The sequence below is a fragment of the Oncorhynchus nerka genome, linkage group LG28, assembly GCF_034236695.1.
Source record: "Oncorhynchus nerka isolate Pitt River linkage group LG28, Oner_Uvic_2.0, whole genome shotgun sequence".
Taxonomy (NCBI): Eukaryota; Metazoa; Chordata; class Actinopteri; order Salmoniformes; family Salmonidae; genus Oncorhynchus; species Oncorhynchus nerka.
The window spans coordinates 28,602,757-28,628,861 of NC_088423.1; the positions used below are offsets into that span (position 1 = coordinate 28,602,757).

General features: G+C 43.1%; 1 protein-coding gene across 2 annotated transcripts; it reads right to left on the minus strand.

The window, feature by feature from the left end:
- Positions 1–564: 564 nt before the first annotated feature.
- On the minus strand, positions 565–25,707 carry zfand4 (zinc finger, AN1-type domain 4). Of its 2 annotated transcripts, none has more exons than XM_065012740.1 (11): positions 25,666–25,707; positions 25,193–25,291; positions 23,188–23,505; positions 17,098–17,173; positions 16,098–16,165; positions 15,637–15,826; positions 13,872–14,022; positions 12,285–13,550; positions 11,514–11,565; positions 4,938–5,055; positions 565–3,252 (listed from the first exon to the last, which is right to left on the minus strand). In XM_065012740.1, the coding sequence occupies exons 3-11, from the start codon at positions 23,369–23,371 to the stop codon at positions 3,117–3,119; spliced, it is 2,241 nt and encodes a 746-aa protein (XP_064868812.1). In that variant the 5' UTR covers positions 23,372–23,505; positions 25,193–25,291; positions 25,666–25,707; the 3' UTR covers positions 565–3,116. The 2 variants fall into 2 exon arrangements, with proteins under 2 accessions (XP_064868812.1, XP_064868811.1); XM_065012739.1 differs by having other exon boundaries at positions 25,470–25,681.
- Positions 25,708–26,105: the final 398 nt, after the last annotated feature.

The window sequence follows — 26,105 nt, forward strand, 5'->3', positions numbered from 1 at the left end:
TTGATGTGCCATCCTGGATGAGCTGCACTACCTGAGCCACTTGTGTGGGTTGTAGACTCCGTCTCATGCTACCACTAGAGTGAAATCACCGCCAGCATTCAAAAGTGACCAAAACATCAGCCAGGAAGCATAGGAACTGAGAAGTGGTCTGTGGTCACCACCTGCAGAACCAATTTCAGCCTGTTTTGAGGGGATGGCGTTTTGGCCTGACATCACCTGGTGGTAAATTATATAATAGACCAATAAGAAAGAGTTCCAAACCTCAAAGCTAATAACAGCACATTTTCAGTTTTCCCCTCCCCACTCAGTCTTAGCAAAATTCTTGCTTGAGAAATTGCACTTTGCTAAGAAGCTATTTTGGTTTCTCTTTGATAATTTTAATTTAAAACAATCACTCTAAGGTACTTAATTTTTAGCCAGAAATAATTTGATAGAGAAAACTGCTGCATTGGACCTTTAAGCTACATTTAAGTACAATGACAACTGCTGAACCTGTAATGGCTGCATCCACATTAGACATTTACAATCCAGTCATTTCACAGATGCTCTTTACACAGACAAATGACCAGTTCTTGTAATCACTTTTTATTTTTTTACTATTCATTCAAACAAGTTAACACAGCCATATGTTCGATTATTCCAGCCCTCCAATATAGTAACTAAACGTTTTTTTTGCAACAGCTGTGCAATTTAAAATACCATTTATTTTTATGGCAACCATAAACCAAAATTCTATATTCCCTTCTCCTGCTACCATACAGCATGTTTGACATGCTATTTGCATACTTATGTCAAAGCTGATCTTGAATTAACATGAAAGTAATCCATTTTATAGTTTCTCATCAACGGGGAGTGTTCGGTATTAGTTCATTTAGTAGAAGACGCGTTGTAACATTGATGCCAGAATGCATGTGCCCATAGAAGAAGTGGTGAGGAGAGAGTGCCTTCATAAAGTAGTCACACCACTTTACTTTTTCCACATTTTGTTGTGTTACAGTCTGAATTTAAAATGGATTACATTGAGGTTTGTCACTCGCCTCCACACAGTACCCCATGTCAAATTGGAATTATGTTTTTAGAAATGTTTACAAATAAAATTATAAGCTGAAATATCTTGAGTCATTAAGTATTCAACCCCTTTGTTATGGCAAGCCTAAATAAGTTCAGGAGTAAAACTGTGCTTAAGTCACAAACTGCATGGATTCACTCTGAGCAATAATATTGTTTAACATGATTTTTGAATGACTACCTCATCTCTGTACCACACACACAATTATCTGTATGGTACCTTAGTCAAGCAGAGACCTTCAAACAAAGATTCAACCACAAAAGGCCAGGGAGTTTTTCCAATGCCTGGCAAAGAGGCACCTATTGGTATATAATTGGGCTTTATATCTTTTGGCCATGTGAAACCGCTCTTAAATTTGGCCCATGGAGCTGGTATGCAGCCATATTGGAAAACTGCTGCCCTAGAGTTTCAGCTACTGTAGATACGTAAAAATAAAAAAAAGCAGACATTGAATATCCCTTTGAGCATGGTGAATCATGCTCAAAGGGATCAATGATCAATGATACACCCAGTCACTCCAAAAAATACAGGCGCTCTTCCTAACCCAGTTGCTGGAGAGGAAGGAAACCGCAAAGGACTTCACCATGAGGACAATGGTTACTTTAAAACAGTTACACAGTTTAATGGCTGTGATATGGGGGGGGGGTCTGAGGATGTATCAACAACATTGTAGTTACTCCACAATACTAACCTATTTGCTGAGTGCAAAGAAGGAATCCTGTACAGAATAAAAATATTTCAAAACATGCATCCTGTTTGCAACAAGGCACTAAAGTAATACTGCAAACCATGTGGCAAAGCAATTAACATTGTCAAGAATACAAAATGTTAGATTTGGGGAAATCCAATGCAACACATTACTGATTACCACTCTCCATATTTTCAAGCAAAGTGGTGGTTGCATCATGTTATGGGTATGCTTGTAATCGTTAAGGCCTGGGGAGTTTATCAGGATAAAAACATTTACTAAATGGAGCTAAAAGGTAGGCAAAATCTTAGAAGAAAACCTGGTTCGGTCTGCTTTCATACAGATACTGGGAGATTAATTCACCCTTCAGCAGGACAATAACCTAAAACACAAGGCTTAAATCTACTTAATCATCTATGGTAAGACCTGAAAAAGGTTGTCTAGCAATAATCAACAACCAAATTTGACAGAGCTGGAAGAATTCTTAAAAGAATAATGCACCAATATTGTACAATCCAGGTGTACAAAGCTCTTAAGAGACTTACAGCAGTAATCACTGCCAAAGGTGATTCAAACATCCATTGACTCAGGGGTGTGAATACTTAAGTAAATGAGATATTTCTGTATTTCATTTTCAATAAAAGGTGCAAAAATGTCTGGAAACAGGTTTTCACTTTGTCAATATGGGGTATTGTGTGTAGATGGCTGTAACAACAAAATGTGGAATAATTCAAGGGTTTTGAATACTTTCTGAAGGTACTGGATATAAAAACATGATTGACAGTAAGACAACAAAAACACTTAATTAAAACGACAAACACAGAACTGCAAGAGCCTACAAAAAAAAACAAAAAGTCAAACATTGGTATATAAATATGATAATTCTAAAGTGCATCTCTCAAAGACTTGTCGCATGAAAAAGTGATCTGCAGTCCTATTTTAAGAAAAACAAATCTGACAAAATTAAAATAAAAAAAATACGGATAATGTTTACGCTTGGAGATGTGCACTTCTGTTCCGTTAAAACATGAAATAAACTGACATCTTCTGCTTTAAAAAAACATCTATGTATAGTACATGCAATACTTTTTTGCTAAGGAAAAATATCAAGGTTACAATATACGAAGAAAGTGGATCACCAGTTTGTTCACATTGTCTGGAGCAGAGGTGATAGCTAGCTAATAAAGTTTGTGTGCTAATATTCTCTGTTCTGTTTTGTTCACACTTGGCATTTCGATGTCATTAAGTCAAACTTGGTGAAAAAGCACACAATGGTGATCAAGATCCTTCCTTCCTTCCTTTTTGTTTTTAATCATTCAGGTAAATCGAGGAAGGAGGAGTGCAGGGATGGAGGGGGGCTCAGATCTTGGGCAGCTTGGGAGCGTTGACGATGGGGTTAGTTTCCTGGAGGAAGCGGCGTCCGGCACTCTTGTAGTTGTACGTGCAGTCGTGGGTCTCTGCGTAGCGGTGGGTGGCGCAGAAGTTGTTACCACACCTGAGAAAACAGAGGAACACAACCACCCTATTTATATATGCCACTCGGACTGTTATCCAAAGTGACTTACAGTACAATGAGAGCATACCTTTTTAATTACAGTACAATGAGAGCATACCTTTTTAATTACAGTACAATGACAGCATACTTACATTTTCTGGGGGTGTTTAGGAGGTCACAGCAGGAATTGAACCCACAACTTTAGCCTTGCTAGTGCTGTGCTCTTACCAAATGAGCGACACAAAATTATTAGAAACCCATGTCTTTTATGGCCATATGGAATCTGGCTGGTAAAGGGTCCTTCTAAACATCATCAATACCTTGATGTCTGCATTTTCAATCAATTACAAAATGGATTACATCTCAGTTGACACATTCAGTCAATTATGAGCCCAGTACTGAAACACCTTATTATCTAGAGATTCTTGTGGACACTTATCTCTGACTTAAAAAAAAAAATAGCTCTAACCCTTCTCTATCCCAGAGGAACTGAAATAGAGATAACAATCCACTTGTGTAGAAAAACTGGACTTCAGCCTCCCGAGTGGTAGAGCGGTCTAAGGCACTGCATCTCAGTGCGTCACTGCAGTCCCTGGTTTGAATCCAGGCTGCATCACATCCGGCCGTGATTGGGAGTCCCAAACAATTGGCCCAGCGTCGTCCAGCTTTGTCCGTCATTGTAAATAATAATTTAACTGACTTACCTAGTTAAATAGAGGTTCAATTTAAAAAAATAAGGCCCACTCCACATTGCTTTAACTGTGACTCATATCGGTTTTCAAATAAGGGAGAGACTATAGAACAGGGATCAACCAGATTCAGCTGCGGGAGGATTTTTTCTTGAGCGGATGGCCAGGGGGCTGGAACATAATTACAAATCATTTGCAGACTGAAAACTGATCGTAAGAAGCCCAAACATATATAATATTTGACTAAAACATAATTTCAAACCTTGTATACAATCACATAGCTCTCTATTATTTGCGGGAATACTTTGGAATGTATTTAGCAAATTACAATAACTTGAGGTTGATTTGCTGGTGTTTTACAACAAACCTACTAAAGATAGACGATTGAGACACACACACACCAAGTGGAACACTTATCACAGTTAGATTACTCAGCACTAACCAATCACAACTTCAATCTTTTGAACACAGTTTGACTCCAACATTAGACGGTTATAGCATTATGATGAGAGATTACCCAGTTCCAGTACACCCAGTTGCATCACAACCACACACTGTGTGCCCTAAGCAATGACGGGAGGTTGTGATAGTTGATACTGGGGTTGTGGTGGTGACTGGTGAGGGAGTATGCGATATCGTGCTGTTGATGACATGAACACTACTGGACAGGAAAAACGCCTGGCATAGTCTAGGCATACCTAGCAGTAGTAAAGATACACACATAAAACAGACAATATTGAATTAGAATGAGTAATGAGGGAGGGAGTAAGGGGGGGGAGAAAGAGGCTGGTAGGGAGTGGGATAGAGAGAGAGAGAGGGTGAGGAGAGGGCTGGCACAGAAGTGTTTTTTCCTACCTTGAATTCTTAGCTGGTAGTTGAGGGCAGGCTTTTTGACAAATAGGAAGAATGGAAGATGGAGTGTGAGAGAGTGATGGAGGGAGGGAGAGAGGGAAGGGAGGGAGGGAGAGAGAATGATCGAGGGATTGAGAGATGTACCTGCACTCGTAGCTGGTGGCGAGACCAGTCTTCTTGCCACAGAGGAAGCAGTGTTTAGAACTCTTCTTCTTCCTGCTCAGCGGGACCTTGACTGGAGGCAGGTGATATGTCGGGGTGCCTGGAAGAGATAGTAACACAGGATAGTTGTGTTCTACTTTGAGGAAAGAAGTTCTGGTTTACTTTGAGTAAACTAAATAATATAGTAAGCCAAGAACACTGAATAAAACTAAAACATATCAGGAGCAGTCAGTCAGGCCTGGTGTATCAACATGAAATTACGTTTAGTTACCTAACTATTACTACGGCAACATGTAAACGAAGAGACTTGCGTGGAGATAAGGTTCATGGGCAAGGGTAACAGGACAGAGAGAGAAGGGGGAGGGGGGGAGAGAGACAGCAAGAGTGAGCAAGAAAGACAAACAGCAGACAGAGAGATGGACAGACAGAGAGAGAAACAGAAAAAGAGAGTTCACAGAGCTGGATAGAGACATGGTGGAGCTCAGAGAGCTGGATAGAGACATGGTGGAGCTCAGAGAGCTGGATAGAGACATGGTGGAGCTCAGAGAGCTGGATAGAGACATGGTGGAGCTCAGAGAGCTGGATAGAGACATGGTGGAGCTCAGAGAGCTGGATAGAGACATGGTGGAGCTCAGAGAGCTGGATAGAGACATGGTGGAGCTCAGAGAGCTGGATAGAGACATGGTGGAGCTCAGAGAGCTAGTCCACACAATCCAGACAGAACAAACTCACAAAACAGACCAGCACAACACCACCGACCCCAACAAGACCTGGAGGGCAGAAGGTGGAGATGGACATCAGAGTTCCAACTGCTATACGGACTGAGGTGGGAGAACTGATGATGATGATTAAAAAGAGGCACACATGGCACTGCAGGATGAGGTCAGAAAGCTGAGCTGGGACAGAGAGCAGGACACTCCCCCAGACAAGGCAGCAGAACAGCCCACCTCAGACCAGAACCACAATGGGACAGACAACAAAGGACCCACCAACCCAACTCCCTCCCAACAGCCCTCCTGTCAGCACCCCTGACAACATCCCTACACACACAAAAGCCAGAGATCGTGCTCCTCATCGACTCAAATGGCAATTACATTCAAGAGGATAAACTTTTTCCCAAACACAAAGTGGCTAAACTCTGGTGCCCAAACACTAGGCATGCCCTGGAGCTCCCCAGCCACATCATAATTCACACAGGCACTCGAGTGGCGCTGCGGTCTAAGGCACTGGATCTCAGTGCTAGAGGCTTCACTACAGACCCTGGTTCGATTCCAGGCTGTATCACAAACATCTGTGATTGGGAGAGCACAATTGGCTCAGCGTTGTCCGGGTTAGGGTTTGGCCGGGGTAGGCCATCACTGTAAATAAGAATGTGTTCTTAACTGACTTGTCTAGTTACATTTTTTTTAATGACCCGAGGGCCCAGCAGGAAAGGGTGGCAACAGCACTCGAGGGAACTATTAAAAAAAGCTTCTTCCACTTTCTCCAACACACAAGTGGTTATCTCCACCCTGTTACCACGAAAATACTTTCATCCTGCTACCATATAGCAAGTATTTCGTAAGACTGTACCTCAAAACCTAATGTATACCTGGCCCACCACTCGACCCTGGACTTGAAGCGCCTTTACGACCAGGTCCACCTCCACAAGGCAGCAATCAAAACTTTTGCCAGGAAGGACATCTCCAGCATCTCACACAGGAGCAACAGAGAAATGGACACCCCTCCCAGACCTGCAAGACCCCCTCCTGAAGGACCTGCACCAAGAGAACCCACGCCAAGAGGACCTACACCCAGACCACAGCTTCACCAGCCAAACAAACTCTGAACACCCCATATAGGCCCCCCCCATATCAGACCTATGCCCCTTCTGCCACCCGCGGCAAGGACCTCAACATGACAGCAGGATGTATGCTCAGGCCGTGAGCAGAGCAACAGGCCCAACCTCCACTATTACACCTGCCCAAGCCCCATCCTGCAACCTAAGAGGTATGTATCAGATGCTCTACTCACGTTACTGTGATGGTCTGGGCCTAAACCTCACAAAAACAACACTAGACACTATGGAACAAAAAGCCTTCTCATCCTGGAATATACAAGGTCTGAGGTCATCTGCCTTTGGCCTAAAGGGCAGGAACCCAGACTTCATCAAAGAAATTGGAAATACTGACAATGTCATCCTATAAGAAACATGGTATAGAGGAGACGGACCCATTCGTTGCCCTCTAAGTTACAGAGAGCTGGTAGTCCCATCTACCAATCTACCAGGTGTGAAACAGGGAAGAGACTCAGGGGGTATGCTAATTTTGTATAGAGCAGACCTAACCCCACTATTAAATTAGTCAAAACAGGAACATTTTACATCTGGCTAGAAATGAATATGTGCTAACTATATCTCCCCAGTAGAATCCCCATACTTTAATGAAGACAGCTTCTCCATCCTAGAGAGGGAGATCAACCATTTCCAGGCTCAGGGACATGTACTAGTCTGTGGCGACCTACATGCCAGAATTGGATAAGAACCCGACATCCTCAGCACACAGGGGGACAAATGCATACCTGGAGGTGACAGCATTCCCTCCCCATATGCCCCCGTAGACAACTACGACAACATAATCAACAAAAACAGGTCACAACTCCTACAGCTCTGTCGGACGTTGTATATGTACATAGTCAATGGTAGGCTTCGAGGGGACTCCTATGGTAGGTACTAGAGGTCGACGATTAATCGGAATGGCCGATTAATTAGGGCCGATTTCAAGTTTTTATAACAATCGCAAATCGGTATTTCTCGACACCGATTTGGCCAATTTAAGAAAACATTCTTATTTTCAATGACGGCCTAGGAACGGTGGGTTAACTGCCTCGTTCAGGGTCAGAACGACAGATCTTTACCTTGTCAGCTCTGGGATTCAATCTTGCAACCTTACAGTTAACTATTCCAACGCTCTAACCACCTGCCTCTCATTGCACTCCACGAGGAGCCTGCCTGTTACACGAATGCAGTAGAAGCCAAGGTAAGTTGCTAGCTAGCATTAAACTTACCTTGTAAAAAACAATCAATCAATCATAATCACTAGTTATAACTACACATGGTTGATGATATTACTAGTTTATCTTGCGTGTACTGCGCTGCAATACAAAGTAGTATAGATTTTTAAACCTGCATATTTAGCTAAAAGAAATCCAGGTGAAATTGTGTCACTTCTCTTGCGTTCATTGCACACAGAGTCAGGGTATATGCAACAGTTTGGACTGCCTGGCTCACTGCGAACTAATTTGCCAGAATTTTACGTAATTATGACATAACATTGAAGGTTGTACAATGTAACAGGAATATTTAGACTTAGGGATGCCACCCGTTAGATAAAATACAGAATGGTTCCGTATTTCACTGAAATAATAAACATTTTGTTTTCGAAATGATAGTTTCCGGATTCGACCATATTAAATGACCAAAGGCTCGTATTTCTGTGTGTTATTATGTTATAATTAAGTCTATGATTTGATATTTGATAGAACAGTCTGACTGAGCGATGAAAGGCAGCAGCAGGCGCGTAAGCATTCATTCAAACAGCACTTTCGTGCGTTTTGCCAGCAGCTCTTAGCAAGCACAGCGCTGTTTATGACTTCAAGCCTATCAACTCCCGAGATTAGGCTGGTGTAACCAATGTGAAATAGCTAGCTAATTAGCGGGGTGCGCACTAATAGCGTTTCAAACATCACTCGCTCGGAGACTTGGAGTAGTTGTTCCCCTTGCTCTGCAAGGGCCGCGGCTTTTGTGGAGCGATGGGTAACGCTGTTTCGAGGGTGGCTGTTGTCGATGTGTTCCTGGTTCGAGCCCAGGTAGGGGCGAGGAGAGGGACGGAAGCTATACTGTTACACTGGCAATACTAAACTTCCTATAAGAACATCCAATAGTCAAAGGTATATGAAATACAAATGATAGAGAGAGAAATAGTCCTATAATTCCTATACTAACTACAACATAAAACTTCTTACCTGGGAATATTTAAGACTCATGTTAAAAGGAACCACCAGCTTTCATATGTTCTCATGTTCTGAGCAAGGAACTTAAATGTTAGCTTTTTACATGGCACATATTGCACTTTTACTTTCTTCTCCAACACTTTGTTTTTGCATTATTTAAACCAAATTGAACATGTTTCATTTATTTGAGGTGAAATTGATTTTTATTGATGTATTATATTAAGTTAAAATAAGTGTTTGTTCAGTATTGTTGTAATTGTCATTATTACAAATACATTTTTAAAACAATCGGCCGATTAATCGGCATCAGTTTTTTTGGGGATCCTCCAATAATCGGTATCGGCGTTGAAAAATCATAAATCGGTCGACCTCTAGTAGGTACTCCTGTAGCTCATCTCTTGGCAGTAGTACTGTAGACGACTCCGTATAAAATGTAAAACACAAAAGAATGCACATAGAGCAGAAAGTCTGATACCTGCTAATTATCAAAATCCAGAAAAGAGACATTAATTTCTACAACCACCTAAAAGGAAGCAATTCTCAAATCTTCCATAACAAAGCCATCACTTACAGAAAAATGAACCCGAAGAAGAGCCCCCTAAGCAAGCTGGTCCTGGGGCTCTTTCACAAACACAAACAGACCCCACAGAGCCCCAGGACAGCAACACAATTAGACCCAACCAAATCATGGAAAACGAAAAGATAATTACTTGACACATGGGAAAGATGGACAAAAAAAACAGAGCAAACTACAGTATAATGCTATTTGGCCCTAAACAGAGAGTACACAGCGGCAGAATACCTGACCACTGTGACCGACCCAAAATTAAGGACATTTTTGACTATGAACAGACTCAGAGCATAGCCCTGTTATTGAGAAAGGTCGCTGAAGGCAGACCTGCCTCTCAAGAGAAGACAGGCTATGTGCACACTGCCCACAAAATGAGGTGGAAACTGAGCTGCACTTCCTAACCTCCTGGCAAATGTATGACCATATTAGAGACACATATTTCCCTCAGATTACACAGACCCACAAAGAATTTGAAAACAAAATCCAATTTTGATAAACTTCCATATCTACTGGGTGAAATACCACAGCCATCACAGCAGCAAGATTTGTGACTTGTTGACACAAGAATAGCGCAACCAGTGAAGAACAAGCACCATTGTAAATACAACCTATATTTATTTTCTCTTCTGTACTTCAACTATTTGCACATCATGATATTTGTAATGTCTTTATTCTTTTTTACATTTTGTGAGTGTAATGTTTACTGTTACTGACAGACAGAGAGCGGCCGAGAGACAGACGACAACAGAGACTGACCGACAGACAGACAGAGACCGACAGACAGACAAATAATAGGGATGAAGGCCAGGCATAATAGGACTGATATAAAAGGGAGGTTAGTGTGACACAGCAGACAGGAGAACCTCCAACCCAGGCAATGGGGCATGAGATTGGATGTGGAGTTGTGTCCTCCCCACTAATCTGCTCTGATATACTGCTACAGAACATACTCAAAAGGCCATCCAGACTAAGACGAGCTGTTGGAAGGGAATCAGTTTGAGCAAGGCGAGACACATAATAGCTAATCTTGATTACATAATGAGTAGTTATTTGGGATGCAAGGTAATTGTAGATTAGTGATCAGTGAAGTTCGACTGCAATGTAGCCAAACACGTTCTGCTGTCCTTGGCTCATTGTGTGGTATGTGTGTGTAAACATGTAAATCTCCTCTCCTGTTGATGGTGCTCATTCTGCAGCTGTATCATATTAATACTGAATGCCATTGCCGTGCAACGCTGCAATGCTCATATAACATTATTTCACATAATACTCCCTGTGTGTGTGTGTGTGTGTGTGTGTGTGTGTGTGTGTACTTGCTGTATGAGTGGTGTGTGTGCCCTTACTGGCACTAACCCTAGGTCAGTGAGCTGTTTTGTTACTGTGTACATGCGTTCATGTGTGAGTGTGGTGTGTCTGTCCATGCGGCCTCAGTCTGCCTCTACCCCTAGGTCTGTCAGAGAGCTGTTCCGTCTCTTTCTGACATTGTGTGTGTGTGTTGGTGACTGCCCACCCTGCATCACCAGGCCAGAGACACAAAGGCAACAATCCGCAGGGCAGCCTAATGCTGCAGACAACAGGCCCGGTGCTAGGCTACTAGCATAATAATGTTGCTTTCACAAAGATTTGGGTGGAAAATGCACAAGCAACGAGCAGCTTTATTCATCTCAATAAACAGGGTATAAATAGAACCACCAACCCTGGGTGATTTTGAATATATTTGGAATTGTCATAAAAAATGGATCACATTCCCTCTTGGATTCAATGAGATGAGGATCTGAGAATGACTCATTACTCAATTCTTAATAGGATTAAAGGACAAAAAAAAGATACATTAAAGACTTGTTCTTCTTTTGAAAAGACACCCTATTCCCTAGTATATAGCACACTACTTGTGATTGGGGCTTGCATTTGAAATGGCCAGCTATTTCCTAGTTCACTACTCAAGACTACTTTTGATCAGACCCAGGTCCCTGAGTTTTTAGGGTTGTCCTACTCACCTAGTCTTCTTATTGAACTGGAGCCTCCAGCGGATCCCAGGCTGTTAGTTGACTGAAACAATGAGAAGAGGTTTCAGACAAGGTCAATAGAGTACCACGAAACACAGCCCTTATTTTAAGTGTTTCTAAAATACCCGGTGGGAAAAATGAATGGTGGAAAAACAATTGGAACCATTTCCCTGTTTGACCGCTAGGTTTTATGGGTATTATGACACCTCCACTGTGGGGCTCTATCAACAACGCACAAAATAGTCTGGTTACCAGTCTGTTTAGTGATCGTTCCACTCCTTAAAACTCCTGGTCATGCTAAACATTGTTTGGCAATGACAGAGTACAGGGAGTGGAATGTTAGAAAAACATGTTATGGATTTCAGGCTACACAAAAACTATACAGTGTACAACAGTACAGTACCTCATAATACAACACAAATGCACTATCACTGTGCTTCTTTGAGTTGCTTATTCCTATTTAGGCAGTTCATCATTGAGTCCTCATTTGTGGATAGTGCCCATTTTCCATCCTAGCTGGGTTGTCGTATCTCAGTAGTCAGTAGTCTGTCCTTACTGTTAAGTTAATGTTTTAAGTATCCCATATATTTCTGTTATTACTCAGTCAAGAGTACGCCTGCGCAGGAAGTCTTGTTGTTGATGGACCTAGCCTGGAGTGGAATGGCCACCTTATAGTGTGTTCATATAGTATAGTAAACTTTGTTAACCACTTAAACTGGAACCTTGTCGTTGTGTCATTTCGAGTTAACACTTACTACTTACCATGTAGGAGGTGGCTGCTCTTCGTATCAGGTCCTCCTGGAGTAGCTGGATGTTGGCTGGGAGGGAGAGGGCCGTGGAGCCTAGCGTGCCAAGCCCGGAGGCCCCAACAGCGGGAAGCCCCAACCCGATTCCCAGGCTTGGTTCTAGGACTCCCCTGCTGCTGCCTAGGGACCTGGCGGAGGACAGGGAGGCCAGGAGCTCTGTGTTGCGGAGGGACCCGAGAGGCTCCTTACAGGCCTGGTTGGCCAGCTTGGTGATGCCACGCGCCTCGCTTTTACTGATCATCTCCGGCCACTTGCCTGGGGAGTCCACATTGATGCCTCGCAAACGAGAGCCGTGAGGAGGAGAGGGGCTAGCAGGAGGAGGAGGGGTGAGAAAAGTGGTGGGGTGGGAGGAGGAATGGAGATTGGGTCGTAGGGGTGGCGTTGTTGAGCCGGAAAACTCAAAGGGTTGTGGTAGTCTTGGTCTACTTGAGGGGGAGGATGATGAGGAAGGAGAGTCGGGAATATGATGAAGGGTGTTGCCAAGTAAAGGTGTCCTCTCCCCTTTCCAGGCTAGCCTATCAGAACCACCCATTGCCCAGTTGTTTAAAGAGTTCATCCCCACAGCTTGGGAGAGCAGAGAGGGGGTGGAAGGGAGCTGGAGCTCTGCTCCAACCCCCAGGGCTCCTAGCCCATCCAACCCACCCAGATCCATCTCTGGCTGGGAAGAGATATCCAGGCTGAGGGGATCTGAGAGCAGGTCTCCTCCGTACAAAGCTCTAGGCGGTGTGGGCTCCAGCAGGCCCACCGCCTCCTCCAGCAACCCCAGGCCCAGTGCCTCTCTTCTGGGGTCAGGCAGCTCCGTGGCCCCACCAACCTGACCCCTGCTGGAGAGCACGGGGAGCTGCGGGTACACACAGTCCCTCATGAGCCTGGCGCTGCCGATCTCCAACCGGGACACTTTAGGAGGGGGTCTGATCGACTTGGGGATGGACTCCCATGGCTCCTCCTCCTGGAGCATGTAACAGGACGAGGAAGATAAATAGGGCAGAGCTCGGCCGCTGCTTGACAGGTGGGTGGAGGCGGAGGCAGCAGCGGGAGGGGAGGGAGTTATGGATCCCTGGTCCCTGATTGGAGGTAAGTGTGAGGCGGAATGATGGGATTGGTTGATCTCGGGTAGGACGCGGAAGAGACGGTGGTGTCGGGGACCAGAAGAGTCCAGAGAGCTGCTGCAGGGCCGGGGACCGACGGGGGGAAGAGGTTCCAACTTGGCAGACTTCTTAGGCTGGGGGATGGAGACAGAAAGAGTCATACAGTGTGTTTGAGGGCTTCAATTTGAGCAAGGTGAGGAAGAGAATCACTCATTTTGATTAGATAATGAGTAGTTACTTAAGATGCAAGTTTAATGGTAAATCATTGAGTCACACATTGAGGCTGTCACAAGTGGGCTTGCATTTTGAAGTTTTAGGTTTAAGATGCTGTTCGGCACTTTGCCAATAAAATGCTTTGGACAACAAAGATGTATTTTCACTTCCTTGCTAACAGTGTTAACGGCTAGAAATGAATTACATCCTATGAAAAGAATTAGAAAGTCAAATCGGTCTACCTTCTTGTTGATGTTCATGTCCTCCATCTTGGCTTTGAGCAGCTTCATCTTGTTCATGGTGATACAGTTCTCCAGGGTTGGCTGGACCAAAGGCAAGCCCTCACTGTCGTTGTCCTCCTCCTCAGAGAACATGTTGTACACCGAGCCACCACTGGAACACACATGCCAGACAGACATATTAACAAAGATCACACATGGACAGGCTTTTTTACGAGGGAGAGATCAACAGCTCGACAGTCACAATCAGAATAACAGATATCCTGTTCTAAACTGCTTCAGCTCAGAATAATGACACACGTTCCACACCCATGGTGACTTTGACCAGTGATCTATTGAGGAAGAATATAAACCTGGTCTATTTTTTTTAGACTCATTCTGTGTATGGGAACTGCACAACTTGACCAAAAGTATGTGGACACCTGCTCATCGAACATCTCATTCCAAAATCATGGGCACTGATAAGAAAGAAGTTGGATCCCCTTTGCTGCTAACTAACAGCCTCCACTATTTTGGGAAGGCTTTCCCCTAGATGTTGGAACATTGCTGCAGGGACTTGCTTCCATTCAGCCACCAGAGCATTAGTGAAGTTGGGCGATAAGGCCTGGCTCTCAGTCAGCATTACAATTCATTCCAAAGTGATCGAAGGGGTTGAGGTCAGGGCTCAGTGCAGGTCAGTCAAGTTCGTCGACACCAATCTCGATGAAACATTTCTGTATGGATCTCACTTTGTACACAGTGGCATTGTCATGCTGAAACAGGAAAGGGCCTTCCCCAAACTGTTCACACAAAGTTGGAAGCACAGAATTGTCTAGAAGGTCATTGTATACCATAGCTACATTGTAACCCATTTCATGAAGCTCCAACGAACAGTTCTTGTGCTGACGTTTCTTCCAAAGGCAATTTGGAACTTGGTAGGGAGTATTGCAACAGAGGACATCATTTTTTTGTTACGTGCTACGCACTTCAGCACTCGGCGGCCCCGTTCTGTGAGCTTGTGTGGCCTACCACTTCACGTTAGAGCCACCGTTGCTCCTAAACATTTCCACTTCACAATAACAGCATTTACAGATTAGCGGGGCAGCTCTAGCAGGGCCGAGATTTGACAAACTCCCTTGTTGGAAAGGTGGCATCCTATGACGGTGCCACGTTGAAAGCCACTGATCTCTTCAATACAGGCCACTCTACTGCTAATGTTTGTCTATGGAGATTGCACGGCAGTGTGCTCGATTTTATACACCCGTGTGGCTGAAATATAATAATTTGAATGGGGTGTCTACATACTTTTGTGTGTATATATATATACATATATGATGAAGGGTGTTGCCAAGTAAAGGTGTCCTCTCCCCTTTCCAGGCTAGCCTATCAGAACCACCCATTGCCCAGTTGTTTAAAGAGTTCATCCCCACAGCTTGGGAGAGCAGAGAGGGGGTGGAAGGGAGCTGGAGCTCTGCTCCAACCCCCAGGGCTCCTAGCCCATCCAACCCACCCAGATCCATCTCTGGCTGGAAAGAGATATCCAGGCTGAGGGGATCTGAGAGCAGGTCGCCTCCGTACAAAGCTCTAGGTGGTGTGGGGCTCCAGCAGGCCCACCGCCTCCTCCAGCAACCCCAGGCCCAGTGTATATACATACATACATACATACATACATACATACATACATACATACATACATACGTCATTTTGCCACCTACCCAAATAAAGCGCACTGATCTAAAATGTGCACAGTGTCTGAGAAGTGCAATTATCTGGAGTGGCCTGTATTCACCTGAATGATTCTGAGACAGGGGTCAGAGTTCCGTCCCCTCGGTCGACGACCCGAAAGAAGTTGAGCTGGTCTCCCTCTCGGTACACCAGGAAGGTGACCTGCTTGTTGCTAGACATACTCTTCTCCCAGCCCTCCTCCCTGCCTCCCTCCATCAACTCTGCCATATCCTTCACTGGGTCCTCCACAGACACTGAGGGAGAGAGAAACCGGTCAGTCAATAAGCCAGTCAGTCAATCAATCAACAACCAAGTCTTTCATGGACACTGTACAAGAGAGAGAATCAACCAATCACTGAGTCCATAGACATGAGGGTGAGAGACCATTTGGACAGGGTTCATCTCAACATGTTGCTACAGAGGTTACAGGATTAAAACAGCCACAAATAGGTTAATTTAATCTGTGTGAATACTTATGGGTGTACAGCAGTGAACGCTGAGAAATCCAAACCCATCTCAACCTACCTCTCCTGGTGTTGATTGGTCCTCCTCTCATGGCCAGGACCAGCTTCAGTGTACAGCCCTCAGCAATACTGCAGACAGACAAGATAAATGTCAGCAATGATGGCTAGTAGAAACTGTCCCAAGTCCTTTGGAAGGTTAAGCTACCATTGTGTTGCTTTGCCTTACAGCTAGCTGGATCGTTCATGCATGGGCCATGATTATTACGTCACGCAGCGGGAAAACAATTAATCACTCCCCATTTTCCGTTTTCTTCTGTTTGGTGCCTAATGAACACGACCCTGGAAACACAGACCAGGCAAACAATCATTCTGGAACAAACATCCTTCCTCCGTCAGTCTGCGCTCCAGATGAACTTATGCACATGTCTGGGAATTCTGCTGGAATACTAGCGGGAACGCCAGTTCTATGCAAATCCAACCCCTCGCACCCTCCAGTTCTAAGACTTCAAAGGATGTTTTGTTGATCCTCAGACCTAACTAAATCTCGCCGGGGACCGATCATGTGGAAAATTAAGTGACAAGAGTTCATGACACAACCACCATCTGCAACCTGTAGACCAGGTATGTATCTAATAAAACTGAGAACTCACTACTGGGATAGGCTAGCTCTCCAGACACATTCAATACGTGACTGTCTGTCAAATATCAATCAACCAAAGATGTAGAATTAGCTAAGGTTTGGGGAAAGAATGTATTTACTACAAGGGGAATTACTTACTAAGCAAATAGCCCTCTACAAGTTACCCACTACACTAATTTCAATTAAACATAAATTACAAGATCAAAGTCGATGGTTCGTTTACAGGGCATTGCTGTACATGAAAATAGGTTCCCATTCAACTGAAGAGTAAAATTAAATTAAAATTAAACTTGTGTTGTGAACAGTGTCGTGTTCATTACGGCACAGAGCAAGAAACATTTTAACATGCTTTGCAATGGAAAACAAAAATGAAAGTTTCAGTCAGTTTGGTTCAAAATGAACACAACATTGCTAAACTCACCTGTAGTCATGCAGACAGTACTCATCCTCCAGCTCCAAGTTGTTCCAGATCAGGTGTTGCTGGGCAACGGGGATACCTGTAGAGAGATTTAAACACATTTACATACACAGCCCTGATTGGCGAATAGGATCGTCTAGACCAGGGCTATTCAACTGGCGGCCCACAGGCCAGATCCGGCCTGTTAATCAATTTAGAATGGCACTTTGAACAATTCTGAACATGTACACATCAGCAAAAAAAATCCCTTAAAAAATCCAATGTTCAGTGCCAACAGGAGCTCACGTTCAATATGTTCCAATGGGAGAATCTGTTTTCCTGCCCATTAAGTGCTGTCAATCAATATCACCTAACATACCAGTTACAGACAATCAATCATAGCTGCTAACAGTGGTACAGGGTCTGTCTGCCCACCTATCGGCACTTCCACCGCAGATGAGATCACTGCGCCTGATACACAGAGCGTGCTTTGTGCTCAACTCAGAGGCAAGTTAAAAAACACCATGGACTCCGTTATGGCCATTATAAAACATAATTTGATCAGCCTGCAATATTCCTTTTTTTGTGGTCTGCTGAGCATCATTATCTACTTTTACATAATGATGTTCAGTGGCTAAACAATGGTAATAATGCACTCAAGAGAGCAGCCTGTGTGAGCTTAGGGAGGAGATGGCTTTCTTGTGTTGGCAATCACAGAGAAGAGCAACTGACATATAACTAGTGAAATTGGTTGAGGAGTTCGTATCAGAGTTTTTTTTTTTTTTTGAGACATCTTCAATCAATTGAATGGACTTCATTTGGGACTACAGGGGAGAGATCAAAACAGTGACATGATTGAAAAACAGACACATTTTCAAAATAAGTTATTTTTGAGCCCAAACAAAACCCTCCTTTGCGCAACAATAGTCATCAGTACAGATCACTCACTCCCGTGATGTCAGAATTTTTACATAAACTGAAAGCGAACTTTGCAACTATATTTGATGAGTTTAAGTCCCCAGAGGTGCTGCAGTTTATTATAGGGATCCGTTCTCAACTGAGATATGACATGCATAAAAAACGTTTATGTGTAAAAAAACAAAAAGAAATAGAAACAGAATGTGATGCCCTGCATAAAAGGTGTCCTATTTGTAAATAAAAACAAAATATGAAGCTTTGCATGTAAAACTAACAGGAAAGTACAGTGAAACAAAAATATAAATGCAACATTTTCAATGATTTTACTGCGTTTCAGTTCATATATTAAAAAAAATAACAAACTGTCAATTTAAATGAATAAGGCCCGAATATGGATTTCACATGACTAGGAATACAAATATGGATCTGTTGGTCAGATACATACCTTAAAGATGGAGGAGCAGTGGTTTTAACACAGCACCCCCTATCAGTCATCTAGTGTGTTTATATATATCAATGGGTCCGATCCCCGAGATGACAAGGTGAAAATCTGTTGATGTGCTTAACCCTAATTAATCCTGTAAAACGCTCTGGATATGAGCATCTGCTAAATTACAAAAATACACAAAGTAGGAGTGCTAATCTACGATCAGCCCCCCCCCCAATCTATATAATATTATTAATTATAACCTAAAAGGCAAAACTGACCTCTTTTTTTTTTACCTTTATTTATTTAACTAGGCAAGTCAGTTAAGAACAAATTCTTATTTTCAATGACGGCCTAGGAACAATGGGTTAACTGCCTGTTCAGGGGCAGAACGACAGATTTGTACCTTGTCAGCTCGGGGGTTTGAACTTGCCACCTTCCGATTACTAGTCCAACGCTCTAACCACTAGGCTACCCTGCCGCCCCATACTCTGAGACGCTTTATGAATACAGGCTCAAATGTGTTGTTTGCAGGAGAAACACATTTTCTGCTTATTTGCAGAGTAGATGAAAGGATGATCTACACATGTGTGGTTCCCACCATGAAGCATGGAGGTGGTGGTGTGATGGTGCTTCGCTGGTGACACAATCTGTGATTTATTTCGAATTCAAGGCACACTTAACCAGCATGGCTACCACAGCATTCTCTATATAAGGTACCGCAGTTGGCAGTGCATGTCAGAGCAAAAACCAAGCCATGAGGTCGAAGAAATTGTCCGTAGAACGGACGGGAAGGGTAGCAAAAAATTGAGTTTGCCAAAAGGCCCCTAAAAGGACTCTCAGACCATCAGAAACAAGATTCTCTGGTCTGATGAAACCAAGATTGAACTCTTTAGCCTGAATGCCAAGTATCACGTCTGGAGGAAACCTGGCACCATCCATACAGTGAAGCATGGTGGCAGAATCATGCTGTGGGGTTGTTTTACAGCGGCAGGGCCTGGGAGACGAGTCAGTATCGAGAGAAAAATGAATGGAGCAAAGTACAGAGAGAACCTTGATGAACCTGCTCCAGAGTGCTCAGGACCTCAGACTGGGGCGAAGGTTCACCTTCCAACAGGACAATGACCCTAAGCACATAACCAAGACAAGGCAGGAGTGGCTTTGGGAAGAGTTTCTGCATGTCCTTGAGTGGCCCAGCCAGAGCCCGATCAAACATCTCTGGAGAGACCTGAAAATAGCTGTGCAGCATCCAACCTGACAGAGCTTGAGAGGATCTGCAGAGAATGGGAGAAACTCCCCAAATACAGGTGTGCCAAGCTTGTAGTGTCATACCCAAGACTCAAGGCTGTAATTGCTGCCTAAGGTGCTTCAACAAAGTACTGAGTAAAGGGTCTGAATACTCGTTTTGAATACTCGTTTAAAAAAATAAAAATAAATGTATTATGGGGTATTGTTTGTAGATTGAGGGGGAAAAACAATTCAATCAATTTTAAATAAGACTAACGTAACAACACGTGGAAAAAGTGAGGGTTTGAATAATTTCCGAATACACTGTAGATATTACAGACTGGGTCAGGGAAGACACTTGCCAGCTGGTCAGCGTGTGATCCAAGTACGTGTCCTGGTAATCCATCTGGCCATGCGGTCCTGTGAATGTTGACCTATTTAAAAGGTCTTAATCACGTCGGCAACGGAGAACGTGATCACAGTCTTCCGGAACAGCTGGTAATCTCATGCATGGTTTAGTGTTACTTGCCCCGAAGCGAGCATAGAAGGCATTTAGCTCGTCTGGTAGGCTTGCATCACTGGGCTGTGCTTCCCTTTGTTGTCTGCAATAGTTGCCCTGCCACATCCGACGAGCGTCGGAGCCAGTGTAGTACGATATGATCTTAGTCCTGTGTTGGCGCTTTGCCTGTTTGATGGTTCGTCTGAGGGCATAGCGGGATTTCTTATAAGCTTCCAGGTTAGAATCCCGTTCCTTGAAAGCGGCTGCTCTAGCCTTTAGCTCAGGGAAGATGTTGCCTGTAGTACATGGCTTCTGGTTGGGGCATGTATGTACAGTCACTGTGGGGACGACGTCATCAACACACTTATTGATGAAGCCAGTAACTGGTGTACTCTTCAATGCCATTGGAAGAATCCCGGAACATATTCCAGTCTGCTAGAAAAACAGTCCTGTACCGAAGCATCATCTGACCACTTTCTTATTGACTGAGTCACTGGTGCTTCCCGTTTTAATTTTTGCTTGTATGTAGGAATCAGGAGGATAGAATTATGGTCAGATTTGCCAGATGGAGGGCGGGGGGGAGCTTTTTTTTTTACATCTCTGTGTTTGGAGTAAAGGTGGTCTAGAGTTTTTTTCCCCTCTGGTTGCACATGTAACATGCTGGTAGAAATGATGTGAAACGGATTTAAGTTTCCCGGCATTAAAGCTCCCATCTACTAGGAGCACCACCTCTGGATGAGCGGTTTCCTGTTTTCTTATGGCCTTTTACAGCTCATTGAGTGCGGACTTAGTGCTAGCATCGGTTTGTGGTGGTAAATAGTCAGCTACAAAAAATATAGATGAAAACTCCTGGTAAATAGTGTGGTCTATTGTTTATCATGAGATACTCTACCTCAGGCGAACAAAACCTTAAAACTTCATTAATATTATATTTTGTGCACCAGCTGTTGTTTACAAACATACAGACTGCCACCCCTGGTCTTACCGGAGGCAGCTGTCCCATCTTGCCGATGCAGCGTAAACCCTGCCAGCTGTATGTTATCCATGTTGTCGTTCAGCCACGACTTGGTGTAACATAAGATATTACAGCTTTTAATATCCCGTTGTTAGGATATGTGATCGTAGCTCATCTATTTTGTTATGCAATGAGTACGTTGGCTAGGACTGACGGTAGAGGCAGATGACCCAGTCGTCGTCGGATCCTTACAAGGCACCCTGACCTACGTCCCAGATATCTCTGTCTCTTTCTCATGCGAATGACTGGGATGTTGGCCTTGTTGGGTGTTTGAAGTAAATCCTTTGCGTCCAACTCGTTAAAGAAGAAAATCTTTGTCCAGTACGAGGCGAGTAATTGCTGTCCTGATATCCAGAAGCTCTTTTCGGTCATAATCGACAGGAGCGGAAACATGACGTGCAAAATAAGTTACAAATTATACAAGAAAAACACACACAATAGCACAATTGTTTAAGAGCCCGTAAAACGGCAGCCATCTCCTCCAGCGCCAATCAGTCATTCAGAAACATAGGATATTAAAGTTCTTCAGATCACATTGTTAGGATAGACTTGAACGGCATTCGTCCAGTTTATCCTCCAGTGATTGCACGTTCGACAATAGAACAATCAAGTATTCCGCACGAGTGTCGAGATTTGGGTCTGGTCCAGGATTAGCAGTATGTCCTTCGCCGCCGACTCATTGAAGTATAAATCCTCATCCAAATCAAGGTTAGTGATCGCTGTTCTGATGTCCAGAAGCTCTTTTATGTCATAGGAAACAATGGCGGAAACATTATTTACAAAAAAAGTTAAGATCAGCTAAAAAATCAAATAAAAAAACACAAAATGCCACAATTGGTCAGGAGACCGTAAAAAGGCTGCTATTCCCTGCAGAGCAATTCTTGACTGACAGCCATTCTGAACTTGAGCACCACATGCGACAAAAAGTTGCCCCCATCCCTCCCTGTAATTAGGCAACTTTTGCAAATGTTTTGTCTGAGTGAAGGAAATGCTGTAAATTACAATAAATACCACTGATGTCATGTCACACAAGTGAGCCGTCAATACACAGAAGTATATAGGTTTTAAACCTGCATATTTAGTTAATAAAATAAATTCATATTAGCAGGCAATATTAAACTAGGGAAATTGTGTCACTTCTCTTGCGTTCATACTAAAGTACCTATAAGAACATCCAATAGTCAAAGGTATATGAAATACAAATGATAGAGAGAGAAATAGTCCTATAATTCCTATAATAACTATAACATAAAACTTCTTACCTGGGAATATTGAAGACTCATGTTAAAAGGAACCACCAGCTTTCATATGTTCTCAGTTTCTGAGCAAGGAACTTAAACGGTAGCTTTTTTACATGGCACATATTGCACTTTTACTTTCTTCTCCAACACTTTGTTTTTGCATTATTTAAACCAAATTGAACATGTTTATTTATTTGAGACTAAATTGACTTTATTGATGTATTATATTATGTTCAAATAAAAGTGTTCATTTTTCATTCAGTATTGTTGTAATTGTCATTATTGCAAATATATATATTATATATTAAAAAATATATATATATAAAAAAAAATGTACGATTAATCGGTATCGGCTTTTTCGGTCCTCCAATAATCTGTATCGATGTTGAAAAATCATAATCGGTCAACCTCTAATAAATATATATACATATATATTTCAATTTAGCCCTATCAATATAGGCAAATTCCCACAAGCGTAAAGGGTTCATGTGTGTGTGGAAAATCACCTACACAGATCCTTAATCTTTGCTTAGCGGATGAGCAGAGAGATAGTGAGTTTTAGATGCTGTGAGGATATTTATTTTTCCAGCACTACTAAAACAGAAAAGCCATTCTTTGCAATAGAATACATTTGTATGAGTCTGAGCTTTTGATTACTCATAGACCAAAACTTAAAGATTATTTCAAATTTTGAAATGGAGCCGGTCCTGCTTAAGTAATGTTTGGGGAAGCTGTATAGACACCTACATGCTAGGTCAGTAAGAGTGACTACTGTTATGTACCATACCTTCCAGCCTCTGGATCTTGGCCTTGACAGAGATGACTGTCTCAAAGGGCGAGACGCGCAGCTCGAAGCAGGTCCCAGTCAACGTTTCGATGAACAGCTCCATGGTCTCGTAGAACGGCAACTTATACTGGAAGGCCCCCACGCTGTCATCATTATAGATTGGTGGCTCCTTCCTGTCCGCCATCTTTGTGTGGTTAGGACTGCTTTAGGGTGAGGGGGGTGTGGGAGGGGCAGCAGCCCAGGGGAAGGGAGCGAGGGATGGGTGTGGGTGCTCTCTGTTGTCACCACGGTTACACATCATGCTGGAAGCCCAAAGCTCTGAGGGAGAGAGAGGGCGAGAGAGAGATGGCTCAGTACCTTGCCCTTTCTTCCGAGTCTAAGGTAATCTATGTTTGTTCCTCAAACACTGACACTGAGGTATAACAGTTGACCAAAAAACCCCAGCTATGCTGAGGAGAGTTGGAAAGGGGGAGTTGAGTTGACATGCACCTGGTAGGTAAGGAAACCTTTACTTCCCTGACAACACAAACAACTATCAATATGAAACAACTATGGCCTACAATGTGCAAGGAAGCCTAACCCATGCTGCTAACACTAGTGAGCAGAACGCAAAGCATTCCTTTAATTTGGAAGAAGTGCGTATTAAAATCTTCACACACAGACACACTGAAATGTCACCAACTGTCACTTAGACCTGGCCTACACAATTAGAGAGCAATAGTTTAAAAAAATGTTTGTTTTTTTTAAAGTACAGAATTGAAGAGACAAGTGTAGGTGCCTTCATAACATTTACATTTACATTTAAGTCATTTAGCAGACGCTCTTTGGTGCGTTCACCTTAAGACATCCAGTGGAACAGCCACTTTACAATAGTGCATCTAAATATTTTAAGGGGGGTGAGAAGGATTACTTTATCCTATCCTAGGTATTCCTGAAAGAGGTGGGGTTTCAGGTGTCTCCGGAAGGTGGTGATTGACTCCGCTGTCCTGGCGTCGTGAGGGAGTTTGTTCCACCATTGGGGGGCCAGAGCATCGAACAGTTTTGACTGGGCTGCGCGGGAACTGTACTTCCTCAGTGGTAGGGAGGCGAGCAGGCCAGAGGTGGATGAACGCAGTGCCCTTGTTTGGGTGTAGGGCCTGATCAGAGCCTGGAGGTACTGAGGTGCCGTTCACCTCACAGCTCCGTAGGCAAGCACCATGGTCTTGTAGCGATAATAAAACGATCATAAAACATTCAGCTGACCACAAGGCCCATGCCACAGCTCTTGGCTGCAGTATAGTCTAGCTAGCTGAAGCTGACCAGCTGTTAGTCTATGTAATGCCATCAGGAGTGTATGGTATCAAACACACAGACAACCCCATGCAGGCATAGGGGACTGGAGGCCTCTTGACAGTTAATCTGCATGTTATGTGACTGCATTAATATTTCATTTTAAATTAATGCAAATGTAAAGTTGTGGGCTGATTGATACGACATGAGATGTGGTGAGATTGGAAATCTTTTTAGTGTACTAGAGAGATGGGATTTATGAATTTGTTATAGTTTCAAGCAGATTAAATTCCTTTCACACAAACACTGTAAAGACCAAGTCTACTGTATCCCTAGCTGAATTTCTCAGCACCACAAAAAATCGGCTACTGTATTCCCAAAGTTAAGGGCCTACACTATGACCATTAATTAGGCATTGATCTCTGCTAAGAAAGCAAACCTGGAAACCTCAACACTCAATATTAAGTGAGCTGAATCTGGTTTCAGTAAAACAAGACTGACTAGCCAGTTACCTAGCTATCAAGCCAGTGTTACATTATAACATTTGAACCTATATACCATGTGTAAATCGTGAAAAACAAGGTCTTGATCTTTCCTATCAGCGCTTACGAGACAGAAAGGTGGCTACACTTAGCAAATACTATACAAAGGATGCAGTTAGATAACTAATACATGGCCAGACAGGAATCTTTTCTGTCTCGGTCTCACCAGAACCCCCTTTTATTATTTTACTCACCGTAAGAGCATCCAAGAGAGGGTCCCTATAGCTGGCAAGAGTATACCAATGAACAACTGGCTGGCGTCCCAAGACTAGAACCCCTCCGCCTTTAACTAGCTGGACATAGAACAATAGCACAAATATAGATAGTAACGTTATTAACAAAGCAAATGCATATATTATCTAGCTAGCGATTTCGTATAACTAACTAAATAGGTTGTGACTAGCTAGCCAGAACCAGTTAGCTCACTAGCGTTAGCTAGCTAACCACTTTAGCAACCCAAACAATGGCTACCTTGCTTGGGTCGATGGCTGCTGCAAGCTGCTACTCGTACTCTCCTTTTCAGATTCGGCATTCTAGATTATAATGAAACGGTTCTACTTATCTCAATGTTTTAAAATATAAATGACAGCGGAAAGCTATCCTTATTGCCCATGAAAAGTGGAATATCAGTAACCCTTGGGATTTTCCTGAACTCAACTCATCTCACCTGTCAAAAAAAAACAGCGGCTCCTGACCAGCCCATTGTGACTTCTCTTGATTGACAACAAAGGCACCATGACGTAACGTGTTCGCTCTCTGTAGGTGAACCAATGAGGAGTACAAAGAGGCGGGACAAATATTGTTCGGTCACAGTGATGGACTATTTCTCCTAGAAAAAGAACACTGGCTTCGGAGCGTGTTATTAAAAAGATACTGGTAGCCTAACACACTAACCTTTCATTTGTGTAATGTAATAATGGTTGTCTTTGTACTACACTTGAATAAGTTGACTTAAAAGTGTACAAATTATAATTAAGCAATCATAAAATCCCGTCAGTGATGAATGAATAGATCAAAATATAGCTTTTACTTTGTATAAAATGTAGGCTCCTATATCAATATGCAGAATCCTCTTTAAAATGTATCAGTGCAGTTACTCAACATTTA

Coding starts and splice junctions, on each gene's coding strand:
- zfand4 (XM_065012740.1), bottom strand. CDS start 23,371: ATGGCGGACAGGAAGGAGCCACCAATCTATAATGATGACAGCGTGGGG. Junction 14,023..15,636: donor CCTGTCTCAGAATCATTCAG/GTGAATACAGGC, acceptor TGTGTGTTCCAG/TGGTGGCTCGGTGTACAACA. Junction 3,253..4,937: donor GCCACCAGCTACGAGTGCAG/GTACATCTCTCA, acceptor CTGTTTTCTCAG/GTGTGGTAACAACTTCTGCG.